Source organism: Trematomus bernacchii, unplaced genomic scaffold, assembly GCF_902827165.1.
Source record: "Trematomus bernacchii unplaced genomic scaffold, fTreBer1.1, whole genome shotgun sequence".
NCBI classification, from domain to species: domain Eukaryota; kingdom Metazoa; phylum Chordata; class Actinopteri; order Perciformes; family Nototheniidae; genus Trematomus; species Trematomus bernacchii.
Window position 1 is genome coordinate 79706 of NW_022987761.1, and position 21824 is coordinate 101529.

Genomic DNA, 21824 nt, shown 5'->3' on the forward strand with positions numbered 1-21824 from the left:
ATAATGGAATACCTGACGCTCAGCTTCAGCGTTGTTATTGGCCTGTGGCTTTGTGGAGGAAACTCATCTTTAGGATTTTAATGCTTGTACACTTTGCTGCTGCAACAAAATAACTTCCCAATTTGGGATCAATAAAGTAGTCATCTATCTATTTGAACCTCCCATGGGGATAATTACGTTAGAGACATGAACATATAATGATAATAAAAACCAGGAAACACACTGAGGTGATCTGGGGCTCTGGTTGGTCGGCGTGTTGCCGAAACAACGGGAACTATAAATCATCAATCCCACAGTTTCAGGGTTAAATCCACATGTATTTATTATAGTTACAGAGAATCTGACTTCTTAAAGCATCTGTCAAAAGAGAGACAGAAACAAATGAGGAACATCTGCTGACTTTAACACGGTAAACATTTATCATGGATCAGAAACAGCTTTTTATTTTTTAACCAGCGCTTCACAACCTGGCAGCCCAGACTCTGCTTCACCTGACGTATAAAGCTTGAGATGATGTGGTTACGCATCGATAAAGTGTATTACTCTTTACAGCATCGGACCCATTAAGGCCCAGACACACCAGGCCGAAATCGGCCGTCTTCGGTTGTCTGACGACGAAGCGTGCTCTGTCGCCCAAAGTCAATTTGGTGTGTCCCGAACCCTCTGCCGTGACACGCCTTATTTGGCCTTTCACGGTCGACACAAGCTATCGGACCAAGAAAGCACTCTGATCAGCTGTTCAGCTAGCAAATGAGAAGCGAAACGGAAGTGAGGGACGTAAACAAAGGATTTAAGAAGGCACAGGACAGCAGCTAAACCCCAGCAGGTGATACTTAAAGACATCAAACATAGCCCTTAAATGTCCTCTCTTACCTCCCACACATAGCAGGGACATCTCTGATATCGGCGGGAGCGTCCCCGGCTGTCCTCTGCTGAGAGCTCCGTGATTTGTTTGGTCAAGTCCGGTTTTTCATCTCATGGGTTTATTTGTCAGTATAAAGTTGCAGGATTAGTCTCAAGTACCTCAACATTGTCCTTAAGTCCAGTGTCTAAGTAAATGAGATACTGTCTACTGCTGTTCATTTACCTATTGTGAGTCGCCTCGGATAAAAGCATCACATGGAAATGTACATTTAGCAAGAAGTGGCCATTATGACATTACATACATTACTACATTGCTGACTCAATAAACGACACACCCTCCAGAACACTGCGATCATCAGATGCAGGTCTATTAACTGTGATGTGATAGTATGTCTGCACTTTATGTGCTCATTTCATCATTCATGTATTTTTATATTCTAAAACATGTTTTCGATGGACGAGAGTGAAAATGGAACGCACACGCTATTTGTTTGTTTGTTTATATCACAGTCTGTTCTTCTTCTCTGTCTTCCGGTTGTTGCCTATTTTGAATGACGAATACACACTACCGCCGCCTGCTGGTAAGGAGAGTTATTGCCACTCACGCATGCGCAGTTCGTACGTGCTCGGCTGAAGTCTTTGCGGTGTGTTCCAGTGCGACACATGGCCAAGACGCAGGAGAACACGGCGACGCAACAGTCGGTGTCGGCGAGTTCTCTGGTGACTGCCTGGTGTGTCTGGGCCTTTAGACAGCAAATCTTACTTACATTTATGAAACAGGAAGGGAGGTTTTAAACCAATCAGAGCCCATTTTTTTGTGGCCGTCCCTATCCTCAAAGTTGCCCATCCCTGATCTAGAAAAGCAGCTCTGATCATGGTTGCAGCTCAGAGACTTCAGGTCACTCTGTGAGGAACCTTCATCTAGTTAGCAGCATCTAGTGGACAGCTAGCAGAACTACACCCCCTCTCACACTGACCATTCACCCTGATCTGTGTTTCATCAGAGGGTCAGTTAGCAGCACCTAGTGGACAGCTAGCAGAACTACACCCCCTCTCACACTGACCATTCACCCTGACCTGTGTTTCATTAGAGGGTCAGTTAGCAGCACCTAGTGGACAGCTAGCAGAACTACACCCCCTCTCACACTGACCATTCACCCTGACCTGTGTTTCATCAGAGGGTCAGTTAGCAGCACCTAGTGGACAGCTAGCAGAACTACACCCCCTCTCACACTGACCATTCACCCTGATCAGTGTTTCATCGGAGGGTCAGTTAGCAGCATCTAGTGGACAGCTAGCAGAACTACACCCCCTCTCACACTGACCATTCACCCTGACCTGTGTTTCATCAGAGGGTCAGTTAGCAGCATCTAGTGGACAGCTAGCAGAACTACACCCCCTCTCACACTGACCATTCACCCTGACCTGTGTTTCATCAGAGGGTCAGTTAGCAGCCTCTAGTGGACGGGTAGTTTTTTCACGAAACTGTCTCAGGGCTTCTTAATATTTAAAAACCTATTAATGTGTCATACTCACTTAACGGTTAGAAACTCAGCTAACTGAAGATATTAACAATTTTTACCGAAACAAAGCACAAGTCTCACAAGAAGCGTCTAAATTAGCCCTGAGCAAAAAAATGCTAACGCACTTAGCACAGAACTCAAGGTAAAAATACCCTATTACTTATCGTAGCTGCACATACAAGATATCTGACTAAAGCTGATATTCCACAGATTCTATAGGTATTGGTATCAACACTGAGCGATCAGAACTCGCGACAGGGGAAGCAAACACAGACATCACAACACGTAGCATCACGGAGCATTCATGGAGATATTCTCACCTTAGCTGTTGGTTTCTGATCAAAAGTCGTGTTCAATGCCATTAAAACGATAAGAACGCGGCTGAAGGTTAATCCATAGGTTAATCCAATGTGTCTGTTGCTTTGAAACGATTATTGATAATCCATAATTCAATTTTATGTAAAAATCTGAGATTTTAAATTAGTTGCTAATGGTAGCCACCATAGTGTATCGCAGCTTCCGGTTCCGGGGCATTCTGGCTGCGCAGCACTCATTCACCAATGGGTAATGTTTAGATGGATTTTAGGAACTTCCCCTCGATTCTATTGGCTCTAACGGTTCAAAAGAGATGTCAATCATCAAAATCGACCGAGGGGGGCCAGAGATATGGAAAATCCACCCAAATGACCACAGAAGTTGTTGTTTTTTTCTAAACCTCTCTAAAAAGGTAAAATGTCACTTGTTTTGCCTCAATCTTGATACAGGGTACTTATTATATGTTATAGTTTGGATTCCTTAAGCTTTTAGTCTACTATCCCATCCTTCAAGGGTGGTTTTCACTATAAGTACACAAAAACATTTGGACGAACACTATAATTTACATTTTTTTACTATGTTCAATCTGAATTTACATTAAAATTTAAAAAATCTATATTGATTCTGACTTTTTTACATCCAACTCACAGGTTTATCGTTGCTTTGAGAAAAAAGACTATGCATTTACCCCTTTTAAAAGGGAAGATATAGTCATTTGTTCTGGGAATGTCATTTTTGAGCCTGAGACCTGAAAAACAGGCTCAGGGGTTAACAGGTTAAAGACAAAGACAGACCTCTCTCTCATAATATAAGTTTCTCTCCTTCTAGAAGTTCCTCCTGAGTGGAAAACTACTGCAACACGTCAAACCCCGCCCCCTCCTCCTCTGCAACTCAGAGCAGAAGTACCGAGTTCCTCTTTCACGTGAGTCACATCTGAAACAGTTGGTGTTCAAACTGTTGAATAAAAGGAGATATAAGGGAATAGCAGGCAGAACCAGGACTGAGGAGGACGAGATCAGCAGGGTTTCTGTGGACCTGAAGAGAGTTCAGCAGGTGAGGACCCTCCCACAGGAGTCTGTTCCTTCATCAGGATCACTGTGATCACATTGATATATGATATGTATGTATATATATATATATATATATATATATATATATATATATATATATATATATATATATATATGATAAAGTATTGTGTAGGGTTTCTCTCTGAGTGAAAGCAGAATGGTTTTGGAAAGATGTCCATGTACTGTTGTCAGTGCTTCTGGTAGAAGGAGCTGCAGTCTGATTGTTATCTGAGTTCATGTCCTCAGAGAAAATGCAGGGCGTGTCAGAACAGGTCTACATCTCGTGACTGAGCGGTTTTTATGTTTAACTTGTTAAGCCTTGTGCCCTCCTAGAATTTTCAACCTTTCGACCCCTTCGTGGCAAAAATGTACACGCCCATAATAACTGCTATTAAATCATCATACATCAACATTTCTTTCTACTTTTTTTTTCATGAATCACTTAAACAACTTATAACGTACTCAAAACTACCAAACATTCAATAAGTTTCAGGATTTTAACCCTTTAAATGCCTTTTTAATTATTTGAATTATTTCATTATTTATGACAAAAAACACAAAAAATTAATTTTTTTCAATATAATAATTAGTAGAGGGATGGAACTTTGGTGGTTATTAGAGTCTGGGATGTGTCAAAGATTAGCAATAAAATTGATTTGACTGCATTATTATTTTTTACGTAGTGTCAGATACTACCTCTGGACACCTTTGTGGCAAAAATGTACACGCCCATAATAACTTCTATTAAATCATCATATATCAATATTTCTTTCAACTTTTTGTTCCATGAATCACATATACAACTTTTAACGTATTCAAAACTACCAAACATTCAATCATTGGCAGGATTTTAACCCATTAAATGCCTGTTTAATTATTTTAATTATTTAATTTCTCTCAAAAATGCCTCATTGACTTCCATTCAGACCACATTTGTTGATCTCACTGCCATTGCAGTATAAAACCATGCATTTTGTAATGTCAGCATTTCATTTAGAAGAAAAGTGATATTTGATATTTCTACTCTATTCCAACAGATTACACCATTTTCCCACTGTAGGCCGATGCATCACATTCTTACATTTTTGACAGTTATGTTATGGAGCCGTGTGACTACCAGGGGGGCCCGAGAGTGGTGTGTGTGTGTGTGTGTGTGTGTGTGTGTGTGTGTGTGTGTGTGTGTGTGTGTGTATGTGTGTCATTTCCAGCAGCAGACCTGCAGCATGTGACCTGGTGCTCTCAGGTGATAGAACAATCATTTTTTAGGCCTGTGCACAACCAGCACACACCTCTCCTCCCTCTCCGTGTGTGTGTGTGTGTGTGTGTGTGTGTGTGTGTGTGTGTGTGTGTGCGTGTGTGTGTGTGTGTGTGTGTGTGTGTGTGTGTGTGTGTGTGTGTGTGAGAATCTGTAAGCATGCACGGATCATTTCATGGGAACAAAAGGCCATCTTTTGAGGGATGTGTTTGATGTGTCTTTGAAGAGCTGCTTGATTACTCAAAAACAAAAAGCAACTGTTAGTGTGTTTATGCACCTGGCTGCCAAAGATAAACATGCAGTTTGACCAAGGGCTTATTTCATTAGTGAGCAGAGAAGGAGAAAGACCTGGAGCAAAGAGAAGGAACTCAAATGAAGAAGCTTTTCAGTGCAGAGGAGACTTCAGAAATAATCTTGCAGCCTTCTTCTGCCAGTGAGCTGCAGGACTCATCTGAAGAAGACACAAGGTTCGAGGGGGGGTCTGACACTGAATGCTCTCTGGGGTCTGACACTGAATGCTCTCTGGGGTCTGACACTGAATGCTCTCTGGGGTCTGACACTGAATGCTCTCTGTATTTTTTTGCATGAACCCATGTTATTTCATTTTATGTAAGATTATATCATATTTTCTGTTTTTTTTTTGTTTGGATCTCTGCAGAGAGAAAATATGGCGACACTGAAAAAGAAGCTCCTCACAGCTTTAGAACATTTGGGGAAAGAGGACTTTGAAGAATTCAAGTGGCACCTGCAGCAGAAGGTCCTAGGATTTGAAGGAATCCCAAAGAGTCGACTAGAGGGTGCATCTCGGACACAAACTGTGGACCATATGTTTCTGAACTACTGCATTAACACTATTGAAGTGACCAGAAACGTTTTGAAGGAGATGAATCAGAATCTTCTGGAGGAGGAATTATCAAAAATGTCATCAGAACCGACAGGTAGGTCATTAGTTAAAAAATAGTGTTACAAACAGGGAACCTGAGGTCAGGTAAATCACAATGAAAACATGGATTGGATGTGTCCTCCTGATATACCACACAGAGAAACACCACCTGTACATGGTGTCAGGGTTTAGGTACCCCCATGACCCTGAAAGCTCAGTGGTCAGGGTCAATAGTTTCTGGCAGGGTCACTTTTTAGATCAGCTACTTAGAAAAAAAGCAACCCTATTAGGCAGACCAGGTCCTCATCCTGCAGCCAGGCACCGGGGTCTACACACCACTGGGTCTTACCCCTAGATTCCACCGGGTCCGTCTGCGTCGTGTTACGGCCGCATTAGGGCCGCGTTACGGCTGCGTTACGGCTGCGTTATGGCTGCGCCGCGGCGTTCGCAAAGATCGCGGCCACTCTAGTCAATGGGTGCTATTCCACCAGACGCGCAGCATTATGGCTCAAAAGCGTCCCAGAAGCGTCTCGGCGCTGGGCTGCGCTCAAAATAGAATGCAAGTCTATTTTCGACGCGACGATGATTAAAATCTACTACTTAGGCCTAAAATAAATAATTGTTTGTTTCTGGTTGGTTGTCAGTTAGGGTAGGTAGGGAAAACATTTTTTTTCAAATCGTTTACAAAACAAACAAAAGCTTTCAGCTTAAAAAGTACACTGAACTATACAACTGAAACCCTTGATGACAGCTTTGCACATTCTTGGCTTCTCTCAGTCAGCTTTCCACTGTGCACTAACCCTACCTCTGCACAACACAACTGGTGGTCTCAAACACATTAAGAAGGCAAGTCATTCCACAAATTGACTCTTGACAAGGCACACGTGTTAATTGAAAACCATTCCAGGTGACGACCTTATGAAGCTGACTGAGAGAAGCCAAGAGTGTGCAAAGCTGTCCTCAAGGCAACAGGGGCTAATTTGAAGATTCTAAAATAAAATTCATATTCTGGATTTTTGAACACTGTCCTTGGCCCATTCAACATCATTCGCACCAAAACATACCGTATTTTCCGGACTTTTTTTCCCAAAGCTGATAAAATAAATCTGAGTCGCACATAAATTGGCAGGGTCGGTCAGAAACCGGAAACAAACATTATTTTCTTTTAGGGCTTAGAAAAAGAGCAACCTTATTAGGCAGACCAGGTCCTCATCCTGCAGCCAGGCACCGGGGTCTACACACCACTGGGTCTAAGGGTCCAATCAATGCCAGTTGGGTTGTAGGTGAAGGAGAGGAACATGGTATACAAACTTCAAACAGCCGTCACCTCTCTGCTGGGGACGGATCCGGTGTTGGTGTGGGAGGTGGAGCGGGACCAACTAGACAAAGTTGGGCTCACCTCTACACATTGAACCGGCTCTGGAAAGAAACTCCTGGATAGGGATTAGACTCTCTGCTTTTCCAGAGTTACTCAGGTCACCTTTGAGGTTCATTGAGATGAAAGCTGTCCCTGTTCTCTCTGCCGACGCGTCGACCAACAGTTCAGAGTAACTTGCTCTCTTGCAGTCTCTGGGTCAGGGCACCAGCTGGGGATACGTTCAGTAGTTAGGCTGGGGCTCCACATGTGCTAGGAGGGGTCAATAGAGTTTTCCATCCACCCTGTCTTATGGACGAAGGGAAAGATTATCACTGTGACCCCCAGGGCGTCTTGTTGATAGTAGGCTATTGCAGGATTACGCAGTATTGGGACAATTACTAAGAGCAATCCACTTCCTGTATAAAGTGAGTGAGAGCTGAGTCCACATCCTCAGAGGTCGATCTGCCAGGGTCGTGCCTCGTCTTCCAGCAGCAGGAATAAGAGTCGGTCAGGTTTAGGGCCATGGTTCTCTGGTGAACAGATTGTTCACCAGAGTGGGAAATAATAGAAAGAAGGAACACTATTTTTGGATAGCCACAGATGATTGAGATACAGCAACGATCAAACCAAAATATCCTACTATCCTTTCAGAAATGTGTAAAGTTAGGAACAAATATTGGGGTGGATCTTTTATGTTAATTGTAGAATTGTCTCAATTGTGATTTAATGTTTTCTTCATTCAGAGATTCTTACTGAGTGCCAAAGGACGCTCAAATTCAACCTGAAGAAAAAAATTGCGAAGATCCTAGAAACGGGTAATTCAAGACCTCTAAATGAAATCTACACGGAGATCTACATCACCATGGGGGAAACTGCAGCTGAAGAGCATGAGGTCAGACAGATTGAAACAGCATCCAGGAAACCAGACAGACCAGAAACAACCATCAGACAAGAAGACCTCTTTAAAGCCTCACCTGGAAGAGATGCACCAATCAGAGTGTTGACAAAGGGCGTGGCTGGCATTGCGAAAACAGTCTTAACACAGAAGTTCACTCTGGACTGGGCTGAAGGCAAAGCCAACCTGGACATCCAGTTCATATTTCCATTACCTTTCAGAGAGCTGAATAGGCTGAAGAAAAAGTACAACTTGGTGGAACTTGTTCATCACTTCTTCGCTGAAACCAGAGACGCAGGAATCTGCAGGTTTGATCAGTTCCCGGTTGTGTTCATCTTCAACGGTCTGGATGAGTGTCGACTTCCTCTGGACTTCCACAACACTGAGATCCTGACTGATGTCACAGAGTCCACCTCAGTGGATGTGCTGCTGACAAACCTCATCAGGGGGAAGCTGCTTCCCTCTGCTCGCCTCTGGATAACCACACGACCTGCAGCAGCCAATCAGATCCCTCCTGAGTGTGTGGACATGGTGACAGAGGTCAGAGGGTTCACTGACCCACAGAAGGAGGAGTACTTCAGGAAGAGATTCAGAGATCAGGAGCAGGCCGGCACCATCATCTCCCACATCAAGACCTCACGAAGCCTCCACATCATGTGCCACATCCCAGTCTTCTGCTGGATCTCTGCTTCAGTTCTGGAGGACATGTTGAAAACTGAGAGAGGAGAGCTGCCCAAGACCCTGACTGAGATGTACATCCACTTCCTGGTGGTTCAGTCCAAAGTGAAGAACGTCAAGTATCATGGAGGAGCTGAGACAGATCCACACTGGAGTCCAGAGAGCAGGAAGATGATGGAGGCTCTGGGAAAACTGGCCTTTGAGCAGCTGCAGAAAGGCAACCTGATCTTCTATGATCACGACCTGGCAGAGTGTGACATCGATATCAGAGAAGCCTCAGTGTACTCAGGAGTGTTCACAGAGGTCTTTAGAGAGGAGAGTGGACTGTACGAGGACACAGTGTTCTGCTTCGTCCATCTGAGCATTCAGGAGTTTCTGGCTGCTCTTCATGTCCATCTGACCTTCATCAACTCTGGAGTCAACCTGCTGGCAGAAGAACCAACAACCTCCTGGCTGCCTAAAGTCTTCAGAGACAAACCTCAACTTAAACATCTCTACCGGAGGGCTGTGGACCAGGCCTTACAGAGTCCAAACGGACACCTGGACTTGTTCCTTCGCTTCCTCCTGGGTCTTTCACTGCAGACCAATCAGAAACTCCTATATGGCCTGCTGAAAGAAACAGGAAGTAGCTCAGAGATCAACCAGAAAACAATTGAGTACATCAAGAAGAAGATAAATGAGAACCCGTCTCCGGAGAGAAGCATCAACCTGTTCCACTGTCTGAATGAACTGAATGATAGTTCTCTAGAGGAGCAGATCCAACAGTCCCTGAGTTCAGGAAGTCTCTCCACAGATAAACTGTCTCCTGCTCAGTGGTCAGCTCTGGTCTTCATCTTACTGTCATCAGGAAAAGATCTGGACGTCTTTGACCTGAAGAAATACTCTGCTTCAGAGAAGGCTCTTCAGAGGCTGCTGCCAGTGGTCAAAGCCTCCAGGAAAGCTCTGTAAGTGGAGATACAAACAACATTGATCAGTTTTAAAAATGATAAATAAAATAAATTGTGTTCATTGCTAATCCTTCCCCAGGCTGAGTGGCTGTAAGCTGTCAGAGAGAAGCTGTGAAGCTCTGTCCTCAGTCCTCAGCTCCCAGTCCTCTAGTCTGAGAGAACTGGACCTGAGTAACAACGACCTGCAGGATTCAGGAGTGAAGCGGCTGTCTGCTGGACTGAAGAGTCCACACTGTGAACTGGAGACTCTCAGGTCAGGATTTATTAAATAGTTTTACTTTAGAACCTGCTCATCCAGCTTCCGGTTCATGTTAATAAAGTTGGTCAACATCTGTATCTTCATGCTGACACTATTAAAACACTGAGTTTACTGTATTCCCCGGTTCCAGTCTCTCAGGCTGTATGGTCACAGAGAAAGGCTGTGTTTCTCTGGCTTCAGCTCTGAGCTCCAACCACTCCCATCTGAGAGAGCTGGACCTGAGCTACAATCATCCAGGAGACTCAGGAGAGAAGCTGCTGTCTGCTGGACTGGAGGATCCACTCTGGAGACTGGAGACACTCAGGTATGGACAGACAGACTGAATGTGTCTCTAATATCTCAAATATAATGTTCTTCCTTTAATTTATGACAAAGTTATTGGGTCTGAGACCAGAGGGCGGCGAAGATTCTATACGAAAACTCAACAAATGTTGCACGCGCGTCAGCACTGGTGAAACTTGCGATGTATATATGGTTCCGGAACTTTACCTAAATAAATGCAACGCCCAGTTCCGCTTTCACTTTCACGTAAACAAACAAAACTTGGCAGGTACATATAAAGTGCGGAGACTAACCAAAAAGCCTCTTGGAGGTGTGTAAAAAAAGGTACAGGAAGTCGGCTATTTTGAATTTGGCGTTGGAAAACTGTGATTTATCACTTGGCCCACGTCACTGTAGTCGCTACATAATTGATAACGATAGGATTATTATTATTATGATTTTTATCATAACTCCAACTCTTCTGCCCTCACCACGTGTGTAGATGCATGGCTATGCAGCGAGCTAAACACTCTCCCAAAAATGACCGAGACAGGAGCTGACGTTTGGTATTTTAATAGGAGCGGTGTGAAACTGAAAGATACAAACAAAGACATGTATAAATATCTAACAACAACAAAATAAGATGTACTTTTCCCCAAAAATAAACCAAATGCGCTCCAACATCCAATAAGGGACAATTACTACTCATGCAGCAATTACATACATGGCTTAACTACATATGCTGAATTTAGATAAATGTTACATGAAATGCAAAAATAAAGTAGCACATTATACAAAATGTTTCCCTAAACAAATGTACTCACAGATTATGCCTTCTCAAGGGTGAAAATAACCGGATGGAGACAGATAGAGTCAGGAACCTGCTCCCCATGCGGCTCTCAAACAAAATGGCAGAACGGAAACCTAACACAGACGTTTTACTAGGAACGTACTTGCCTGTCCCTAGAGGCCACTAAGGATATAGCAGTCACGGAGATAGATGTCAGTCATTAGAATGACAGAACACCAACTGATATGCTCCGAACGCCACCAAACGTCACTTGATGGTTAACACTGCGGCCCTGAACAGCTCTACGTCAAATCAGATGTTTTACAATCTGCCGTTTCCATGGAGAACCATTCCTCGCCACATAACACGGTGTTATAACTCCACGAAAAATTGTCCAAATGCCACCAGACTTCAGAGGATGGTTAATGGTCCGGCCCTCAACAGGTCTATGTGCCAATTTTCCTCAAAAGCCGGTGCCATGGCAACGAATCCCTCGACGTAAAACACAATATTTCTTTATCTCCTATGAAAATTGTCAAAAAAGTGGTCAAACTTCACCTGTGTGCTAACAGTCCAGCCGTGAAGACAACTACATGTCCGTTTTGAGATTACTTAAAATGTCGTTAGCATGGAAACACAACGCTCGCCATGAAACACGGTTTTCTCATAACTCCAGTGAACATGCTCCAAACGGCCCCAAACTTCACATGTTATATAATGATGCAGCCCTCAAGACATCTAAGCTTATTATGGGGTATCATCATATGCCGTTGCCATGGCGACAGAACACTCGCCATCAAACACTTTTTTTTCTTTTTTATTAATTTATTCTACTAAATTAATAAAAAAAAAAGTAGTATAATTCATACACACAAAGATGAACAAAATTAGTAGGCTGAAGCATAGCTTATGGGAAGTAGCATGGGAATGTTAGCTTTTAGCTGTTGACTGTAAGCAGGTAGCTGTAGTAGGTACCAGCAGCTAGGACTCATGTTGGATAGAACATCATCCTGACTGTGTTTCTTCCTCCAGGCTGGACCATGGTGGAGAGCAGAGGTTACAACCAGGTCTGAGGAAGTGTAAGTGTGGATCAGTCAGCTTCTCTCTAAAGACAAAGATGATGGAGGTGCTATTTATTCATTAAAACATGACATCTTGTGAGTCTGATGATAAACTGCTGTCTGTGTCTCTCATCAGATTCCTGTGAACTCACCCTGGACTCAAACACAGCAGACAGACTCCTCAAACTCTCTGACAAGAACAGGACGGTGACACGTGTGGGAGAGGATCAGAAATACCCTGATCATCCAGAGAGGTTTCACTACTACTATCCTCAGCTGATGTGCAGAGAAGCTCTGACTGGTCGCTGTTACTGGGAGGTTGAGGTGAGAAGAGGGGTTCGTATAGCAGTGACTTACAGAGGAATCAGCAGGAGAGGAGACAGTCAGGACAGTTTGTTTGGATGGAATGATCAGTCCTGGAGTCTGGACTCTCATGGAGGTTACTCTGTCCGGCACAATAAGAGAGAAACACGCATTTCCTCCTCATCCTCTTCCTCCTCCTCCTCCTCTGGTAGAGTAGCAGTGTATCTGGATCATCCTGCTGGCTCTCTCTCCTTCTACAGAGTCTCCTCTGACACACTGACCCACCTCCACACCATCAGAACCACATTCACTGATCCTCTCTATGCTGGGTTTGGGCTCTGGTCATTAAACTCCTCAGTGTCTCTGTGTCCTCTGTAGGAGGAGACCACTTCCTGTCCTGGGGTTTAAAGCTCCCATGTCATGCTTTTCCGGTTATTACCCGTCCCCTTGTGTGTTATGAAGGTTTTTATGCAAACGGTGTGCAGAGTCAAAACCCTCAAAGTACACCCTGTAGCGAGTAAAACTCTAACACAGAAAATACCTCCCCAAAACGCCTCGTTGGAGATACGTCATTGTCCATTTGATTCTTCCGGGTACGGGGTGACGTAACCCCGTACCCGGAACGAAATGGACCAATCCGTGGAGCCGTTACGTTACGTCCGCGGAGCCGTTACGTTAAGCCCCAGCTGATTGGTCCAAATTGACCAATCCACGGACTTCCTCACACACACATCTGTGTGCAGGGAGCAGGCAGCTCAGCTGATTTCTCCTCCCTGGCTGCAGGCTGATAACAGACAGTTGGAATCGCGGCCAAATTCTCTCTGCAGACCCATTCTCTCTGCAGACCCATTCTCACAGCGTTTATCAACCTTTTTCTTACTCAATATCAAGCCACACTTATTGTTTTTACTTCGGCTGTGACTTTGTGTGTGCTCAGGATGAGTTTGGCTGTGTTTCATTATGTATCCTAAACAAGGAAACAACACCTCCACGGAGCTCAGCGCGATTCCCCATGTCCCGACCAATCAGAGCACACTGTGCTCACAGGGAGGGTGGGGGCTGGAGCTATTGGAGCTACAACGAGCCGTTAAAGGCAGAGAGTGAAATTCAGTGAATACACGTAGTTTACAGAGATGCTGTTTGAGAAACCAATGTGAGTTTGGAGAGATGCTGTATGAGAAACCAATGTGAGTTTACAGAGATGCTGTATGAGAAACCAATGTGAGTTTGGAGAGATGCTGTTTGAGAAACCAATGTGAGTTTGGAGAGATGCTGTATGAGAAACCAATGTGAGTTTACAGAGATGCTGTATGAGAAACCAATGTGAGTTTGGAGAGATGCTGTATGAGAAACCAATGTGAGTTTACAGAGATGCTGTATGAGAAACCAATGTGAGTTTGGAGAGATGCTGTATGAGAAACCAATGTGAGTTTGGAGAGATGCTGTTTGAGAAACCAATGTGAGTTTGGAACAATGCACAATATAAATCTATTCTAGTAGACCTCAACAATGGAATTATGATCAGTGGAAATGGCCATGACATGGGCCCTTTAAATGTTGGTGTTAAAAATGGAGGCTTCTCCTTGGATTTCTGTTTGAATAGCCATTAGAGACCTTTAAATCCTGCCTCTTTGAGTTATACTGAAATATATGAAATGGGCTTTAATTTGATTGAACAGAAAGAACTACTTTGTAAATTGCTTACCAGGAAACTAAAGGTGGAACAGGATGAGCTGTAGAAAGAAGCTCAAACTACCAGACAAAGGCCTCCACAGGGGAAAGTGAACTTTTGATTTCCTTTGGCCAACAATATGTGGACCTCGGACCTGCTGAGGCACCAGGACTCAGGACTGCTGGACTTTGGAGTCGAGTTATTACTTTGATGTTAGTCGTGATGTTATTCTTATTTGTATACGTTTTTCTTTCATTTGATTCAGTTTTAACATCATTCCAACAATGTACACCTCCTCCCACCTGAAGCTGCTCCATCAGTCTCTCCTGTTGCCCTTTAACAACAATGAGATGTGTGTGATGAGCGATATTCTGTTTATTCCCTGCCGCAGTGTGTTGATGTTTGAACGTACAGATAAACGTGTTGAGCCGTTCTTCTTTGTGTTCTAATAAAATAATGGAATACCTGACGCTCAGCTTCAGCGTTGTTATTGGCCTGTGGCTTTGTGGAGGAAACTCATCTTTAGGATTTTAATGCTTGTACACTTTGCTGCTGCAACAAAATAACTTCCCAATTTGGGATCAATAAAGTAGTCATCTATCTATTTGAACCTCCCATGGGGATAATTACGTTAGAGACATGAACATATAATGATAATAAAAACCAGGAAACACACTGAGGTGATCTGGGGCTCTGGTTGGTCGGCGTGTTGCCGAAACAACGGGAACTATAAATCATCAATCCCACAGTTTCAGGGTTAAATCCACATGTATTTATTATAGTTACAGAGAATCTGACTTCTTAAAGCATCTGTCAAAAGAGAGACAGAAACAAATGAGGAACATCTGCTGACTTTAACACGGTAAACATTTATCATGGATCAGAAACAGCTTTTTATTTTTTAACCAGCGCTTCACAACCTGGCAGCCCAGACTCTGCTTCACCTGACGTATAAAGCTTGAGATGATGTGGTTACGCATCGATAAAGTGTATTACTCTTTACAGCATCGGACCCATTAGACAGCAAATCTTACATTTATGAAACAGGAAGGGAGGTTTTAAAACCAATCAGAGCCCAGACATAAACCCAGGTGATGATTTGAACCAATCAGAGCCCTCACATAAACACAGGTGATGATTTGAACCAATCAGAGCCCTCACATGAACACAGGTGATGATTTGAACCAATCAGAGCCCACACATGAACACAGGTGATGATTTGAACCAATCAGAGCCCAGACATAAACCCAGGTGATGATTTGAACCAATCAGAGCCCTCACATGAACACAGGTGATGATTTGAACCAATCAGATGCCCATGTAGGTGTTCATCTTGCCCAGCGCGTCGCAGACGGTGTTCAGGTCGCTGCGCAGGTCCTGCACCACGTCCTCGATGCCGCGCGTGTCTTTCAGCAGGTCGACGCTCTGCGTGTACGGGTTGTAGTACACGGAGAACGGACGCTTTATCGACTTCGCAAACTCCCTGAGAGAGAGGAGACAAGGTGTGACCATCAACATAAACTTTAAGTATAATAAACTTTAAGCATAATAAACTTTAAGTTGAATAAACTTTAAGTCAAATAAACTTTAAGTCAAATAAACTTTAAGTATAATACATTTTAAGTATAATAAACTTTAAGTATAATAAACCTTAAAGGTGGGGTAGGTAAGTTTGAGAAACCGGCTCGAGATACACTTGTTGTTATATTCCATGGAATGCTCTTAACATCCCGATAGCAATGAATATCTGAAGTGCTTTGACAAAAAATCCATAAAAAAATATCATCTGTGGAAGCTGTAGTACTGTAAAAAGCACAACCAATCATCTGAGCCGGCCCCGCTAAAATAACTGGATGACCTACCTGCCTGTCAGCCTTCCATCTGTGCACACACTTATCTCGTGCCCTCATTGGTCATGTGCGCGTTCGTGTGTGTTGGAGGAGGGGCTCTGTAAGGAAGTGGCAGATTTTCTCCGGTTGTGTATTTTCAAATTCTAGCGATCTCGAGCCGGTTTCTCCAAACTTACCTACCCCACCTTTAAGTCAAATTAACTTTAAGTCAATTAAACTTGAAGTATAATAAAATATAAGTCAAATAAACTTTAAGTCAAATACACTTTAAGTCAAATAAAAACAGACCGTTTGGGTGGAGATAAGAACGGTTGTTATTTACAGTGTGCGTTAAAATCACTCAGCGTTGACTTTTGGTGTCACACGGGCAACGTATCTTCATTTTAACACTCTGTATGATATCTGTCAAAGTTACTCCTCCAGTGTTCGTCAACTTATTTTTGGGCTAAAATAACGATGACCAATAAACAGGACAAATATAATCTTGTTTCACACGGGACAAAGAACAGTCTCCTGGTTAGTGTCTGGTGACTTCCTCCAAACCTCGGTTTTCTCGCTCTGTGTCTCTGGACGTCCTCCTTCACTCCCCTCATTATCATTTGAGCCTCTAGAGGTTACTGCACGTCCAAGACTGACCTCGAGTGGAGCGTCAAAGTCCCATAATTTGACGAGTAAGGAGATCGCCTGCTCCAGGACTTTGAAGACTTCAGAGGACCAGCTACAGCATTATCTGGCATAAGAAGAACTTCACTTCACGTCGCAGTGTAAAGGCAGTGTAGTAACGCTGTGTGTGTGTGTGTGTGTGTTTCACCTCATCTTCTCCTTGGCCTCCTCGAAGCTCTCGGACACGAAGTAGACGTCTTGGAAGGTGGTGATGAGACACTCCTGTCTGCAGGTCGTCTTCGGGTCGAACATCCTCACACAGGCCGCCCCCGACAGGGCATGCTGGGAAACACGATATCAGACAGGAGACGCTCTCCTGAAAATGCACATATTCTGTGCATTTTCAGGAGAGCGTCAATGTTAAATGATATCGTGCAAAATGACAGGCTAAAACTCTCTTCCAGACAATTAAAAATACTTTCCCCAACCATTTAAACATTATTTCTGGCTTGTAAAGTGCAGTTATGTGCCCTGGAGGTATTATACTATTTCAAACAACTTTTCCCCGCCTTTCAAACACTTATTCCTGGGTACAAGTGTTATCTTTTCCCCCCTGGGTGTGTGTGAGACAGGTGAACTGAGTCAGCCTGCCAACAAGCAGCAGTCTGCTGTCATTTTAAACAGTTCCCCCGACTTTTTAACACACTTTTACCCACGTTTTGAGCACTCATTCCTGGGTCAATGTGTCATCTCTTCACCCTGGTCCTGCATTAAAACAGTTCCCCCGACTTTAAACACTAATGTGCCCATGATTCAGACACTTATTCCTGGCTAAAGTCAATGTGTTCTCTTTCCCCCCTGGGTGTGTGTGTGAGACAAGTGAACTGAGTCAGCCTGCCAACAAGCAGCAGTCTGCTGTCATTTGAAACATGTTCCCCCACTTTTCAACACACTTTTACCCACGTTTTGAGCACTCTTTCCTGGGTCAATGTGTTCTATTTCCCCCCTGGGTGTGTGTGTGAGACAAGTGAACTAAGTCAGCCTGCCAACAAGCAGCAGTCTGCTGTCATTTGAAACATGTTCCCCCACTTTTTAACACACATTTACCCACGTTTTGAGCACTCTTTCCTGGGTTGAAAAGACATGTGCTGTAGCCTGGTTCTCTCCCAGTACTGGGTACTAGTTAATGCCACTATCACCACCACATTTAAACCAGATGAACTGGTAGTTATCCGGGGTGCTGGAGAGTCATTTTCAGGCTCCTCTCCACAATTGTCCCCCTAAAATGATTTTAAATCATTATTTTTGCATTTAAATGCATTTATTCTATCATTTATATGGTTCCCCAACACAATGCACATAGTCTGGAGCTCACTGGGGTCCTGCATATAATTTAATCAGGCGTTTTAACACTTTTTCCCATGAAAATAATTTTTAATCACTATCATGGGGCTATGAAAATCAAATTCCGGGTAATGCAGAGCACAAGTGCACCTTTTACTATTTAAATGTATTTGTATTAAATATGTTTGGGCTAGAAAGGTGACCTCTCTGGGTGATTTAGTCAGTTTATGGAGCTTAGCCCACAAATCCTGGATGATCCAGGCCGAATTTGGGTGCCCCCACCCGTGGAAAGCAAAAAAAAGTGAAGAAAACGGTTAATTATATCTTAAAATAATCAAAAATGAAGTTTTGAAAAATAGTCAAAAAAATGACAGAGTGCCAACAGGAGAAGGGGAAAACTGTTTGGCGCTTCGGGCCGATTTTTCCCCTTCTCCGATGGTTGGTGCAACGGAGAAGGGGAAAAGGTTCCTGGGCTTCATTTCCCCTTCCCTGTCAAAAAGATTCATCCATACTTTTCAGACTACCGTCTGCACGAAATCGGAAACCCAGTTTTCGGCTGTTGCAAATCTTGGAAGAATGTATCCGCTGAGAGTGCACTTTGGGTCGGATGAATTTGATGCCTTGAGACCCCCCAGCCTGGTTCTCAAAATACTTTAAGTTTGACAATGTGACCCATGGAGGAATGCAAGGGCACTTTGCAGGGGACTCTACCCGAATTTGATGCACTATTTTGGGTCACATTTTTTACATTTTCACCCTATTCCCTGGTTCTCCAAATACTTTAAGTTTGACATTGTGACCCTGGAGGAATGCAAGGGCAGTCGACAGGGGACTCTACCCGCATTTGAAGCACTATTTTGGGGCACAATTTTCTCATTTTCACCCCTTTTGCCTGGTTCTCACAAAAGTGAAGTTTGACATTGTGACCCTGGAGGAATGCAAGGGCACTTTGCAGGGGACTCTACCCGCATTTGATGCACTATTTTGGGATACATTTTCTCAATTTAAACACGGACTGGTGATGGCTTGGACCCTTCTAGTGACCCTGGAGGATATGACCGAGAGATGACAGACTCTCTTGCGGGGTCATGAGGCACTATTTTGGGGTACAATTTTTCCATTTTGACCCCTTTCCCTGGTTCTCACAAAAGTTGAGTTTGATTATTTTGCCCATGGAGGAAAGCCACGGGAGTCGACAGGGGACTCCTGCGGGGTCATGAGGCACTATTTTGGGGTACCATTTTTTCATTTTGACCCCTTTTCCTGGTTCTCACAAAAGTTGAGTTTGATCATTTTGCCCATGGAGGAAAGCCACGGGAGTCGACAGGGGACTCCTGCGGGGTCATGAGGCACTATTTTGGGGTACAATTTTTTCATTTTGACCCCTTTTCCTGGTTCTCACAAAAGTTGAGTTTGATCATTTTGCCCATGGAGGAAAGCCACGGGAGTCGACAGGGGACTCCTGCGGGGTCATGAGGCACTATTTTGGGGTACCATTTTTCCATTTTGACCCCTTTTCCTGGTTCTCACAAAAGTTGAGTTCGATCATTTTGCCCATCGAGGAAAGCCACGGGAGTCGACAGGGGACTCCTGCGGGGTCATGAGGCACTATTTCCGGGTACTTTTTTTCATTTTCACCCAAATTTCCCTGGATGAAATATATATATATTTTTTGTTTTTAGCCCATTTTCACCCAGTTTTGGCCACAGCGTTGCCTGGAGGATAGGACCGAGATATGACAGACTCTCTGGCCGCCTCACAAGTCACTATTGTCGGACACTTTCTTTGCTTTACCCCGGTTCTATCACTCTTTCCTCCTTTGACCATACAACCCGTTTCCTGCTGGGGTGGTGCCTGGTTCCGGGGCACCCCAAACCCTCCCTTGGTCTGTGCACCATGAATTGATGCATCGGACCCAGTGTCGCAACCACCGATCACGCTAACGCATATAAACGGAGAACTAGAACATCATTTTGATCAAATTCATTGTGTGTGTTTCAGTAAGGATGTCATCTGAATGCCCGGTGTGCAGACTCTTCTATCTGGCATTGAACAAACACAAGCACAAGCATGCAGTGCGGAACTTGGAGGAGAGGGGAATCCTCCTGAAAATAGCCAGTGGAAGGATTTATGTTCGGACCAAACCCTGTCCCATCGCTGGGTGTTCGTACGCTGGGAAGAGACTGGACCGTCATGTAAAACATGACCACCCTGAGTTCTCCCGACATGAGGCACATCAGGTCATGGCAAGGCTGAATCATAGTGTGACACGGCAGTTGCTCCATGACCTCCGTGAGACTAAGCCCATCATTGGAATGGCAACATCATTGGATATAGACAATGAGGAGGAATACTGCTGGAGGTCATTAGTCCGTCCTTTGGGGGTCTGTGAGCGGGCAGAGAGAGGTGATTTTCCCGGTCTCCGTCCTGGAGGTGTGAAATAAACAGAGTCCCACTGTTAGGGACTGTTGCTGGAGGTCAATAGTCCGTCCTTTGGGGGTCTGTGAGCGGGCAGAGAGAGGTGATTTTCCCCTTGTCTCTCCTGGAAGTGTGAAATAAACAGAGTCCCACTGTTAGGGACTGGTGCTGGAGGTCTCTAGGCCGTCCTTTGGGGGTCTGTGAGCGGGCAGAGAGAGGGGATTTTGTAAATAGCAGAATACCTCCATGGCGCATAACTGCACTTTACAAGCCAGGGAAGGTGCCTGAATCCTGGGTATACATTTTGTAAATAGTACAATACCTCCAGGGCGCATAACTGCACTTTACAAGCCAGGGAAGGTGCCTGAATCCTGGGTATACATTTTGTAAATAGTGCAATACCTCCAGGGCGCATAACTGCACTTTACAAGCCAGGGAAGGTGCCTGAATCCTGGGGTAAACATTGTTTAATTGTTTAAGTGTTTTTAAATGTATGGAACAGTGTTTTGTCTCTTTCAAAACTCTCCCGTCATTGGCCGGATACATGGGGACGATTTTATATTCACTATGACCGTTAATATTCCAGTGAGACGAAGTACGTCCGGTGACGGGAGTGATCCCATGTTAATTTTGTCCAAAAACCAGAGCATTCCTTCACCCAGGACAGGAACCCCTCCCCAACACCAAAAGCCTGCAGTGTGGTAAAGAGAGAATTGTGATCTATACGATCAAAAGCCTTCACTTGGTCAATAGATATGATGCCAGCATTGATATTATACAATTTACATTGTCAAGCACATCCCTCATTCAAAACAAACTATCAAGCATAGACCTATCTGGCACATAGTATGATTGATCCACAACAATTCATTGACCAATAAACAGTTTTAGTCCGTTTGATAAAACCTTTGAGAGGATTTTGTAGTCCGTACATAAAAGAGCCACTGGTCTCCAGTTTTTTAAAGAGGTAAAATCTCCCTTTTTAGGAAGCAGAGAGAGAACTGCCCGCCTGGAGGAAGCTGGGAGCATCCCCTTTTCAAAGCGTTCTTTAAAAACATCCAAAATGTCCTGTCCCATAAGACTCCAAAAATGCTTAAAGAAGTCTGATGATAATCCATCTATTCCAGGAGCCTTTCCTGACGCCATCTGAGACACTGCGGCAGTTAGTTCGTCATGAGTCAGTTCAGAGCTGAGCGTGTTCTGTCCCTCTGAGCTCAGATGAGGAAGTCCCTGCAGAAGCTCTGCAGCAGAATCCACATCACAGAGCTGAGAGTGTTCTGTCCCTCTGAGCTCAGATGAGGAAGTCCCTCCAGAAGCTCTGCAGCAGAGTCCACATCACAGAGCTGAGCGTGTTCTGTCCCTCTGAGCTCAGATGAGGAAGTCCCTCCAGAAGCTCTGCAGCAGAGTCCACATCACAGAGCTGAGTGTGTTCTGTTCCTCTGAGCTCAGATGAGGAAGTCCCTCCAGAAGCTCTGC

The 21824-nt window shown here is 44.2% G+C and overlaps 1 protein-coding gene across 1 annotated transcript in view; it reads left to right on the forward strand.

Annotated features, from left to right (window-relative positions):
• The first annotated feature begins 1738 nt into the window (after nucleotides 1-1738).
• The window catches only part of LOC117496621 (NLR family CARD domain-containing protein 3-like), an 82460-nt gene continuing 62374 nt past the window's right edge, over nucleotides 1739-21824 (forward strand). The window contains exons 1-12 of the mRNA XM_034148332.1: nucleotides 1739-1762; nucleotides 1869-1871; nucleotides 1956-1958; nucleotides 2043-2045; nucleotides 2217-2219; nucleotides 2304-2306; nucleotides 3531-3755; nucleotides 5686-5965; nucleotides 8011-9784; nucleotides 9867-10040; nucleotides 10177-10350; nucleotides 12130-12176. Coding sequence (XP_034004223.1) covers nucleotides 1739-1762; nucleotides 1869-1871; nucleotides 1956-1958; nucleotides 2043-2045; nucleotides 2217-2219; nucleotides 2304-2306; nucleotides 3531-3755; nucleotides 5686-5965; nucleotides 8011-9784; nucleotides 9867-10040; nucleotides 10177-10350; nucleotides 12130-12176 — 2713 coding nt within the window. The remainder of the gene's footprint in view (nucleotides 1763-1868; nucleotides 1872-1955; nucleotides 1959-2042; nucleotides 2046-2216; nucleotides 2220-2303; nucleotides 2307-3530; nucleotides 3756-5685; nucleotides 5966-8010; nucleotides 9785-9866; nucleotides 10041-10176; nucleotides 10351-12129; nucleotides 12177-21824) is intronic.